The sequence below is a fragment of the Anarhichas minor genome, unplaced genomic scaffold (genome assembly GCF_050575085.1).
Source record: "Anarhichas minor isolate MPS153535 unplaced genomic scaffold, ASM5057508v1 ptg000040l, whole genome shotgun sequence".
Classification (NCBI taxonomy): Eukaryota; Metazoa; Chordata; class Actinopteri; order Perciformes; family Anarhichadidae; genus Anarhichas; species Anarhichas minor.
The window spans coordinates 17,951,799-17,963,810 of NW_027466486.1; the positions used below are offsets into that span (position 1 = coordinate 17,951,799).

The 12,012-nt window shown below is 43.2% G+C and overlaps 2 protein-coding genes across 2 annotated transcripts; one reads left to right on the forward strand and one right to left on the reverse strand.

Annotated features, from left to right (window-relative positions):
- The first annotated feature begins 1,040 nt into the window (after positions 1 to 1,040).
- On the forward strand, positions 1,041 to 5,623 carry LOC142968334 (G-protein coupled receptor family C group 6 member A-like). Its single transcript, XM_076108153.1, has 5 exons — positions 1,041 to 1,180; positions 1,277 to 1,589; positions 1,817 to 2,629; positions 2,825 to 2,927; positions 4,698 to 5,623. The coding sequence occupies exons 1-5, from the start codon at positions 1,041 to 1,043 to the stop codon at positions 5,621 to 5,623; spliced, it is 2,295 nt and encodes a 764-aa protein (XP_075964268.1).
- Positions 5,624 to 6,720: 1,097 nt separating this feature from the next.
- Positions 6,721 to 12,012, reverse strand: odc1 (ornithine decarboxylase 1). The gene is made up of 11 exons (XM_076108188.1): positions 11,830 to 12,012; positions 10,764 to 10,913; positions 10,423 to 10,560; positions 9,954 to 10,127; positions 9,637 to 9,809; positions 9,315 to 9,531; positions 9,147 to 9,230; positions 8,834 to 8,996; positions 8,628 to 8,743; positions 8,301 to 8,515; positions 6,721 to 7,776 (listed from the first exon to the last, which is right to left on the reverse strand). The coding sequence occupies exons 3-11, from the start codon at positions 10,522 to 10,524 to the stop codon at positions 7,638 to 7,640; spliced, it is 1,383 nt and encodes a 460-aa protein (XP_075964303.1). The 5' UTR covers positions 10,525 to 10,560; positions 10,764 to 10,913; positions 11,830 to 12,012; the 3' UTR covers positions 6,721 to 7,637.

The window sequence follows — 12,012 nt, forward strand, 5'->3', positions numbered from 1 at the left end:
ATGGAACAAATTACAATGATGGTATCACTCACCGTTAACTAAAACACACACCTTTCCTTTTTGAGGCACAAGATACTTAGAGGGCATAGTCTATGTAGCAAGTTGCCCTCTTGTGGAGTCTTTAGCAAACTGCGCCACAGCTATTCTATTTTGGGGTCATTGACCTGAATAAAAGGAGGCATTTCCTGATTCAAAATGTTGGAAAGACTTTTCCAACAGAACCAAGCTTAGAGGCTGTCCTGACTTCAGTGTAAATGGGTAAAAAAAAAGAAAATATGGAAGAATTGAAATACTTGTGTATCACTCATGAAACAACTCTTGATTTCGAAAAAGCATATTAAAAAGCTGGATGAGAAGCTTTTGTCATACTGTGTGACAGACAAGTTGGTCTCAGGCAGGTCAAACGGCCTGACGTCATTTTAAAATGCTCTTAAAATTCATTTTAAAAAGAACATGACGCCTACGATCACCACTGAAGTATACTCAACAGAGAAGAAGTTACATTTTGAACATTTTATTGTGAACTTTTTTTAAATATTCAAGATCATTCATAATGCTGCTCCCCCTCCCCTTTGTTACATGTTTAATTTTTTTTCTACCTACCTGCCAAGGGGACTACGGGCGGAAAATAGGAATTTGTCAAAACCTGGTACATTAAATTTGCTTATTTTACATGAGTTTATTTCCGCATCATCCCTATTCAAATAAGCAAACACAACACACCAGCCAAATACAGACACATGTCTTGTCCAAACTCTCATCCAGATAAGAAATCGTACACACATTATTTATAACCGAATGCATTCTCTGTAACTAATTCAAATCACTCTTACTGAGTAAGTGTCAGCGGTTGTTTTGCATCAGGTGTCAGATTACATCTGACAATGCAAATGATCCAGTCCGACTTTCCACAAGGTGCAGATATACGTAGCTGTTGTCCAGGAACCAGTCCGTACTAGAGAGGGGAGCAAATGCGTGCATGTGTTTTCCCCCCTTGTGTATCCACAATGCTCTTGTTATTATGGGTCTCTGTGAGTATCATGGCTGTATTTTGCCCTTGTTTGGGAGAGAAAGTTTCTCTACACGCATACTCTCCTGGGGACATCATCATTGGAGGAGTTTTCCCTATTCACGGAGAAATCAATCGCAGCACAGTGTCCGGACAACTCTCCTGTAGTGGGTAAGTATGCTCTCATCGAAATCAATCCATTTTACAAGACTATAAGACAAAGTAATCATTTCGGAAATTCCATCCGTCCTCTGTCAATTTTTGCAGCTATGACATCCAAAAGTTCCTTCGCACTCAAGTGATGATACACGCCATCAGAGAAATAAACCAGCGCACGCCGAGGGTTCTACCCAACTTCACCATAGGTTATGACATCTATGACACGTGTGGAGACATCAGCCTCGCCATCAGAGCTACGCTCCAGTTGCTGAGGCGCCAGTCAGAACCTCAGAGCTGTTTAGTACCTCCACACTTTCATTCTGCTCTAACCGAACCCGAAACGAAGGCAGTGATTGGGGAATATTCTTCTGAAGGGTCAATAGCTGTTGCACGAGTTGTTGCTCTGTCATCCGTTACCCAGGTTTGTCTTCTCTGTACCTGATGGTGTCATATTAACTACAGTTAGAAATGCAAAAGATTTGGGATGCCTTTGCGTCGTTTGAGATTAATGATGAGATTATGAAGATTCCATAACATATAATGCAATAGTAGAAATAAATAGAATCCTTCGTCTTTCGGTTTAAATTCGTCACTGTTGCAAACAGCATGCAGAACAAATTCTACATGATTTTTTCCTGTTTGTTACAGATTGGCTATGCTGCGACTTGCCAGCTGCTTAGCAGGAAGTTGAAGTTCCCCACTTTTCTGCGAACGATACCCAGTGATGAACATCAGACAAAGGCCATTGCTAAGCTGGTTTCCAAGTTCAATTGGAAGTCAGTGGCCATTGTAGCATGTGATGATATGTACGGGAAGTATGGCAGTGAGAACCTCGAGGACCTTTTAAGTAAAATGAAGGATATCTGCAACGAATTCATCTTCGTCCTGCCGGGTAACTTTTCCCACAACAATTCCCATAACCACACCTGCCTGGCTGATCTGATGAGCAAAATCAACGAGTCCTCCGCTGAGGCCGTCATCTTGTTCACCAAGGAATCTAATGCTGCAATCATTATGGAAGCAGCTATCGAACGCAGCCTCAACAGAACGTGGATTGCAACTGATACGTGGTCCACCTCTATGACGGTGTCTTCACTGCCAGGCATTGAGATGGCTGGGGAGGTTTTCGGGTTTGTCTCCAAGAGGAACGAGGTGCCTGGTTTTAAAGACTATGTCATCTCAATGTTCAACGGGACCACCAACGGCCTTCTAGAGGATTACCTGGCTCATTTTCCACTTTGTTCTGATCAGTCTGAGGAGAACGGTGAAAGTAACTGCTCGCTAACAAACAACCAAACAGCCAAGCAATGTCTGGACCCAAGCAGCTTGGCCAATTACATTGACCAGGATATCTCATATAATATCTACTTAGCTGTTCAGGTCATTGCTGAGGGTCTTAGGAGCTTGCTAAAGTGTGACAACCATCACTGTGAACACAGCACCGAATTTACAGCCCAGGAGGTACAGTAAAGTAATCTTGCATTGCAAATGTATGTGAAATTTTGGAAATATGCTCATTTGCTCTCTTGCAGAGTTTAATGAGAAGATTGTTACCCCTCTCACTGTATGGTAAATACAGTCCAATATTCACTTCGGTGACTATGGAGCGAAAGAGTCGGTCATAACCTGTGTTAACGTTCACTTCTCCCATTGGAGTTACTGGACTCAGGACCTGCCGCTGGTTTCCTTAAGCGGCAGGGCAGTGGTAAAACCCATGTGACACAGACACAGGAAGCTGACTCTCAGTGGGCTGTCTCTGGTATAGGACTACAGCCAGCTGCTGGTTAGCGTAGCATGAAGGGTGGAAACAGAGGGGAAACAGCTAGCCTGGCTCTCCCCAAACAGTACCAGCACCTCTAAAGCTTACAAATTAGCAGGTTAAATCATTGGTTAATCCTTTTTTTCAAAAAGGATGGATGCTAGAATGTACCCACCAATGGTTTTTTGTGTGCGAAACTCTTGCGAGGTGGTTAAGGTTAGGATAGGATAGGTTAGGATAGATGAAACACTCAATTTGCGAACGTCTGGCCAGATGGTTACGGTTGTCTTATCCTCACCGGGGGGTTACTGGGAAAGCAGTGGAAATTTCAACAAGTTAGCCTACTGCTCCTGGCCAAGAATAGTCCTTACACACAACAACCTACACTTAGGATAAACCTAGGGAGAAACAATGTGTTAATTACTGAGCTTTAGAGGTGCTGGTAAAGATGTTGTTATTGTTTAACAGAGCCAGGCTAGCTGTTTCCAGTCCCTATGCTAAGCTAAATTAACCGGCTGCTGGCCATACAGCCTCATCGTATCGATCTTCTCATCTAAAACTCTGCAAGAAAAGGAGTTAAAAAAAATGTCTAACTACTCTTTTAAACAAACAAAAATTGTGTTTCTCATTGTTATTGACTTACTCTGCACAATTCTAAACTCCTAAATGAAATATTTCCTGTTTTAGGATTTGTAATTTTGCTAGTAATAGAGCCAATAACAAGAAACTTCCACTCCATGTTTGTCTCCACAGCTTTTTATGGAAATCAAGAACGTAAACTTCACTGTAAACAAAACACATATATTCTTTGACTCCAATGGAGACCCCAGATTAGGATATGATATTTTGTATTGGAACAAGACAGACAAACAGCACACACAAATAGAAACCATTGGAGAATACCTTCCGTCTGGACAAGTCAAAGTCCCAGATGATCTTGTTAGAAATATGTGCAGTGTGATGGTAAGGTCAGAATCTCATCATGTATTTATTTCTCATAAAATGATGACATGTTGTACTGATTCAGTTTTGTCTTTTCAAAGGTATCGGCTTACAACTGTTCTAAAACATGTAAACGAGGGCAAGAGTTGAAAATGCAAAACAAAAGTTGTTGCAATTATTGTATTCCATGTGCAGATGCAGAGTTCTCTGCTGGAAAGGGTAAGTATCTTCTCCCCATATGAAATATCCACCACCTCAAATAATACACATCCTATCTTCTAAGAGGATCCCTAGTATGGATCCATAAATGAGGATATCATCACATTCACGTAGGGAGAATTAGAAAGGATTGGATCGCTACCTGCTGAATAGTTATGGAAAATTTAAGAATTCTTGATTAAATATTGTTACTATTTATATTCTTAACAATTTTAAAACCTGTTTTGTTAATGCAAAATGTATTATGGTGCACAATTTAAATGTATAGTTGCAGATATACTGTAGAACAAAACATCTTATACACAGATATACTGTATATATATTTAAATATATGACAAGCCCTGAGTAAGTGCATTGAACAAATCAATAATGTAAATGATTGTCTTTAAACACACCACTAATGTATGATTTAACCAGACCTGTCATCTGCTCTGCTCTTTTGTAATCTTTAGTTCCTTTGGTATCATTCATTCGTGTTCACTCTCCTCTCTTCGCGTTGCTTTCATTTAGATAACACTTTTCAATGGAATTCTATTCTTCCTGATGAATATGCTAAAAACATTCAAACTTTCCTCACGCTGTTAACTTTTCTGTGTTCCCTCTCCGTAGGCGAGGAGTGTAAACGATGCGGCGCAAAGCAGTATTCATCTCCACAGAGGGAAAGGTGTTTGGAGAAAACTGTCCAATTCCTACATTGGGCGGAACCCTTCGTTATCGTCTTGAGTGCCTTGGGAGTGTTCGGTATAACTGTTACCATTGTGTTTGCTGTTTTGTTCACCGTCTATCGAGGCACTCCCGTTGTGAAGGCCGTTGGAGGCTACTTGTGCCTCTTGGAGCTTTTTTCCTTGCTGGCCTGCTTCTGCCTTTCCTTTAGCTTTGCGGGAAAACCCACCGATGGTTCCTGCATGGTAGGCCTGCCTCTCTTCGGCATCGCTTTCTCCCTCTGCATCTCCTGCATTCTTGCCAACCTGCTCCAGATCTCAGTGGGCTTCAGCTTTCAACTGAACAAAAGGTCCTGGGCGAAGAGGCTCCACCAGCCGGCGGCCGTGGTGACAATCGTCACTGGGAGCCAGTTGGCCTTGTGCGTGCCATGGCTTTGCCTTTATCCCCCACACGCCGATGAAGAGATATTTAGGGAGAGCATCCTGAAGCAGTGTGAGAAAGGCTCCTATAAGTTCTTTATTGCCATGTTGGCCTACAATGCTTTCTTGGCCCTCATCTGCTTCCTGTTTGCATTCAAAGGCAAACAGTTGCCAGATTTGTATAAGAATGCGAGTTTGATCAGCATCAGCATGCTGCTGTTTTTGATCGTTTGGGTTTTCTTCATCCCCATTTATATCAGTTTGATCGGGAGGTACAAGAGTGCCATCGAGAGCACGGCCATCCTCATTTCCAGCTACAGCATCCTCGGCTGTCACTTGGCCCCGAAGTGTTACATCATGGTGTTCAAGAAAGAGCTGAATAATGAGAGTGCCATCACGGAGTACATCAGGAAGCATTATGAGCAGAAAGGCGTGGCCGTGGTGACATCATAGTGTCACACGCACAGCCATAAATTCTTTGCGGGTTGCCGGGTAACAATGATATGCACACGTTTTCCCCGTGGTAAAATCATTGCTTGATTGACGTTTCTTTGAAACTTGCAACGAATGAAATATAGCGAGTTAATTTAGCTTTACTTTGGCTTGACAGATTTCTTGTTACCTTTTAATAGAGCCAGGCAAGCCATTTCTCCCATCTCCAGTCTATGTGCTAAGCTAAGCCTTTGCATGTGTACAATGTCAATAGTGACTTTTTCTGTGTAATCTTTACATTTTTTATCATATTATCTGTCAGATGAGTCGTATATAAGAGAATGTGTAGTGTCTGTGAAGACAGTGTTTCGTCGTGACGGGCTGTGTACTGTGAATAAATAAATAAACTTATATTTTCTTCTCAGAACTGCACCTCCTTTGTTCCTTGAGAGTTTGTCCTGTATGGATAATTAATCTGCAACAAGATGGGAGACAACACAAAGACACAAACACCTCAATTTACCCAAGTGTCAAATCAATACAGCCTGAAAAAGCCCATGTATATAATATATGTAATAAATAAATATAAGCTACATAATGACACATTTTTATCCAATGCTCAAGTTTCTAACTGTAATAATACAGTATTAGCCTTAACATGAATTGTAAAGAAGGCCAACGATTTCACGACGAAGACGTTAACACTAGTTTGGGATGTGATTTCACTGAAAGCCGTTCTGTAGATGAAGTGACTCTCTGGAGCAAAGTTCATTTAGTGTCTTTCAGATTGAGGCACGTTAAACAATCCAGTTGCTTTATAAAGGTCAGGATTGACCTGGGGGGGGTCATTTACATACCAAACCACATCTGATCCAGAGTGCTGTTTGTAAAGGTTTAACTTAGGTGAGTATTCTACGCAGGTATGTAAAAATAAATGACCTTGTGTGTGAAACACAGTTGTGAGTACAGATAACCTAAAAGCTCTTCCTGCTGTGAACACTAGATGGAGCTCTTGAAATGTCCTGTAATTCATGTTCTATGGTCCATATTGCTTTACAAGCAGTAATGTACTGGTTTTTCTTAATTTGTCCCATACGTTATAAAATACACAACGCCCATTCTTCAGCTCCACACCTAATGCTTTATTTATTAAAAAAATACAAAACTTCAAAAAAGTTTCCATAGGAAAGCGTTATGACTTTGCGATCCCGTCTCTTTCGTATCCATTTCAGATGTATGGTGTTCACACCTCTTCAATCATATCATGAGCAGACTTCTACACGTTACAAATAAAAAATTAAAAAATAATATTAAGGTGGAGAAGAGGAGAGGAGCAGTCTGCTTCTTGAGTCCCTGCGTTGTAAGTATTAATCCTGAAGAGTTATTGTATTGTGGTGTCAGGTGACCAGAACAAATGTGGTGATGTTTAGTGTCTATAGCGCTGTCTGATTCATTCAAATGCTGCAGACAAGTGTGTTTCTTGAAATATTGACGTCTTGAGGATTAACACTTGAGAAGTTCTGTACAGAAGTGGAGATCGTGGAAAAGATAAATATAAACATAGCAGCCATGTTTGAGGATGTAAATCACCCCTCCAACCACCTCTTTGTAAGTTGACTAAATAAAGCAATAAAATAAAGCAATGTTGCTATAGTATATTATGCTTTCATTTAAATAATAGCATGAGTCACCTCTTGACTTTTGCTACAGTGACAGGAAACATTGAGGGGTGGGGGGGGGACTGCAGCAACGAGCTGGAGTACAGAGTTGCTCCGTAATACTCTGTCTGGAACACACAGAGACACTCGGAGTGTGATTCAGCCTCATTGAGTCGAGTTGAACCCCACTTCCATACAGAGCACAGAAAGTTGTGCAGCAGCGTGTCCCTCTCATTCTCCTGTCAAGTAACTGGCCTTGAAATGACAACGTACATTAGGGGAGAAAAAAAAAAAAAAAGATACAGAACCCCTCATCAATAATGTAGAACAAAAGGGTGCTAGGTCTGGAGAACATAACTGTGATGTACAGTAGGTGTTTAAACCACATGGGCCTGGCAGGGCTTAGTGGGCTGCTCCAAGCTGCTCTCTCGACCGCAGCAGGCTGGCACTTCTAACAGGCAGGACTCCTCCGCAGGAGCTGGCATGCCCTGGGAACAGATCTGCTGCACATGTTGCCTGTAGACGACAACGCACATACAAGTTAGATTGTCTGAAGAAACACTGAAAATTGAAAACATGTTCCTCACGATTGATAAAAGTCCGTCGTCTCCTTTATGTGACTTTTTTTTACATTGCTTGCTTCAGAAGCTGAATGGAATTATCCTGGCTACATTACTGGTGAATGGACTACTAGTATGGGGCTTTTCTAGTCCGACCACTCAATGCACTTTAACACTTCATGTCATTAGTCACACACTGATGTATGCTACCATGCGAGGTGCCACCTGCCCATCAGGACTAAGTAACCATTCACAGACCGTAGGCTCAGCTACGGGAGCAACGAGGGGCTAAGAGTCTTGTTAAGAGTCTTGCTCAAGGACACATGGACTAGTGGAGCCGGGGATCGAACTGCCGATCCTGATTGGACGACCCTGCTCTACCACTGAGCCACAGTCACCCAATTAAAAAAAAACTAAACTAAACATACTCCAGAAAAGTGATCCATTACCAAACTTCCAGCTTCTGTGACGTCTACTCACCAGGCAGTGCGGGACATGACGTAGTGGATGTCGGGTCTCTGGAAGCCGTTGAAGGTGGAGGAGGCGGCCACGGTGTAGGCGCCCATGTTGTCAAAGATCAGCCAGTCGCCCACCTGCAGGTCGGGCAGGTCACACTGCTCAACGATGCGGTCAAGGCCGTCGCATGTCGGGCCCCAGATACTACAGGGGTACATGCGCTCATCTGGCTTTGGCTTCTATTAGTACAAAGAGAGGGGAGACGCACAAACCGTCAACCTCCGTTTCACCTTCCACTGACTGAGTGTATGACTAGATCTGCCACTTCTTCAATCCTCCACTTTCACTTACCTTAAGTAGTGTTGGCAAACAGTGAGCGTGGTCATAGAGTATACAGTTGAAGGATCCATACACTCCATCGTTGACGTAGTACATCAGAGTCATATCATTGGTCCCTTCGTCTTCCTCTGAAGAAAGCATAAAATCATTTTTAATACTGACAAATGTTACAAATGTGCTTTCAGAGTAAACTTGTTTTCCTAAATCAAGGCTGTTACCGTCAGAGGCCGACTCATCGTCCACGATGACCTTCTTGGCAATGATGTTGACAACCAGTGTGTAAGCAGAGGCCACATAAAAGCGCCCTGGCTCAGCGATCACCTTAACACCGCTTTCAGCAGGGAAGTACTTGTCCAGGGCCGGGCTGATTACTGCTGTGATCTAGAAGAAATGATTATTATTAAGAGAATTATAATAAAATGGAATTACCATGAACTAGTACTACTGATATTGCAGCTTACTTATCTTGTTTTAAGTCAAAAACAGACATATGTTTAGTCGCACAGGTTAAACATTAGAAAAGCAAGTTACCTCTTCAAATTTGAGTTCAGCTTCGTCTGAACCGGGGAAACCTCCTCCGATGTCCAACAGGTCCATGTTGAAGCCCAGCTCATCCTGAATTTCACATAAATCAGAGTATCAGTTAATTTTGCTGCGTGAAAACCCGCATAATGCACATGCATTTCTGTCACAACTCACCCCCAAATCGAAGACGCAGCGGGCATCGGCGATAGCCTGGCGGAAGGTCTCCGGGTCGGTGCAGCCACTGCCGACGTGGAAGCTGACGCCGATCACTTCCAGCCCCAGCTCCTTAGCACGCTCCAGAAGCCCACGGCAAGCTTTGAGTGGGGCCCCAAACTTCACACTCAGGCGACACACTGCCTTTGAGTCATCTGTGGCAATACGCAGCACCAGTCTGGGCACAAAGCAGGAACAAGAGTTAGTGGGGGGGAAAGGAGGGAAGAGGGCAGATACATTAAATATAAACTAAAGTCTTCATATTATGGTAAAAATGTCTCACTTGGCATTGTCATGACAGCGGGCCACTTTCATGAGTTCCACCTCGCTATCAAAGGTCATCATCTGGACCCCATGGGCAGACGCATACTTGATCTGAGAAGCTTGCTTGCAGGGGTTGGCATAGATGATTCTGCCTGGAGCCACTCCCAGAGACTGAACCATGTGGATCTCCATCTAGAGGTGGAGGGGGGACAATGCAGACAGTCAGCAAATTTAAAAACACGAGCTGCCAGTGCAACTTCAGCTAATCGCCACGACAGATTTTGTGCGGCGTTATTCTCAGAACGTCTAGTGCCACGGGACGGTTCCAACACGCACCTTGCTTGCACAGTCAAAGCCGGCTCCCAGGGACGCCAGGGTCATGACCACGGCCCGGCTGTCGTTGCATTTGACGGCATAGAAAGGAGTGACGTGAGGCAGGGCCCTCACCCAGCGCAGGTGTTTCTTTAGCACATCTCCCAGGTCACAGACGTAGAAGGCGTCCCGGTCATCCTGTGGGAAAAAATAAGGAGGTGCAGGTGCGTTTAACAAAAACATCCTCCATCATCCACGATACACTGCAAACAATAAACACCATGTGTGTAATACACACACAAAAAAAAACACCACAATTATTTGCACCACCATGGTCTGAAGAGTTAAGTAAAGGACATACAGTTCGCTCGATGCAATACCAGTAACCTGAACACAGGTGTAAGATGTCAGGCGCATCCTGTTGACATTCAGCACCCAACCCAGCGGGGCTATTCTGTGTACCCACTAAACAATGTCGGCACAGGACGCTCACCGTCATGGATGACTCGTTGATCGTCTGCTCAACAATGTCCCGGGCGGAGAAGCCCTCTTCCAAGAAAGAGAAGTCAAACTCGGTGGGAGTGGCAGTATTCATGATCACAAGAAGTCCTCTCGATTGGTCACCAGTAAACTGAGAGAGGACACATCCACATTACATTCAGCGGCTCTTGTGTCCTTGATTACCATTTTTAATCCCAACTCATGGGAACGTCAAAGATAAACAAGTGTGAGTAATTTCTCACAAACACATCACTTGATTGAATTGATAATTTTGTAGCAGTGTTATCTGCCAAAGATGACTATGCAGTGTTGAAATCAAGCTGAGACACTTACTTGGATAGGAAAGAGATGGAATTTAGTGTCGCTGTTTTCTCAGGTGCAGAGAAGCCAAGGCGGCTCACCAGTGAAGTTAAATCCCTTCAAATATGACTCAAGGCCCGGGCCTGCTGAGTAGGCAGTGTGCGTCTTCCTAGACTGATGATTCTGTAAACGAGAGCATTTGACGCTATTTTAACTGCATATCCTGAAGGGGGAAAAGCTGGGTCAGCAAATATCTACGGACTCACCCACAATATAAATGTATAACGCATCTGAACTACTAGAGTTTTTTTAATCTATAAATAAAACACAACGTTAAGGATTATTTTATTAATACCATTATAATTTGCGCACAAATGACCAGACTTCAGGGACAGGGACACACACACCACACACAGAGCGTATAATAGGGCTCCATTTTATAATTCTGTCATGACTCATGACTGGCGGTACGAGACACCGTCTGCACAGATAAATCGCTGAAAAATACCAAGTGTTTAAACCCCGCCCAGCGCAGATTTAATCCAATCACAAAGACGATCCGCCTTTAACATCAAAAGAGTGGCACAAAAATGAACCAATCGGCTACGGATATACGAAGTCAACGTCATTATGCCGGTTCCGTTTAGAGCCTTTCTTGCCATGAGGCGATTCAGCATTTGAAGTTACTTGTAGCGTGGTTTAGCAGAGTTAACGCAGCCAATTGAAAAAAATAAAACAACTTGTTGAGCATAGCGCAAACACACCCAGGTCTGTGGCTCTGTGAAGTAGACATTACAGGCTAACGTTGTGCCGGTTGGTTATCGTGGTTTTAAAAATAAGTTAATTATCGCTAGATAACGTTAGCTAACCAGCCCACTGTTCGACCGGACACTCGTATTGGTAATTAACGTACACACTTAAGAGCTACTCAATTTTGAATTAAAATGACGTAAAAGCAACAATAGCAACCCGCCGTAACAGATTCAGCCAGCTAATTACCGTTTACTGACGCTTAAACGCATGTAAGATGAAAAAGAGAAAAAAAGAAAACCTGACCCTGCTAGTAGCGTTAGTAAGACATTTAAAATCCTTAACTCACCTTAAAAAGCATTTACAAAGAGTGTGTCCATTAGACCAGAATGCTGGGATAAAAAAAGTAAAGATGGCGTGTCGCTTCCGTCGAGACTGAGCTGGTGTGCAAGCCGGCAAAAAGGATCCCACAGTATTTATAGAGAGCTCGTTACTACGGCAACGCAACCAGCTGAAACCGGCCTCCCATCCA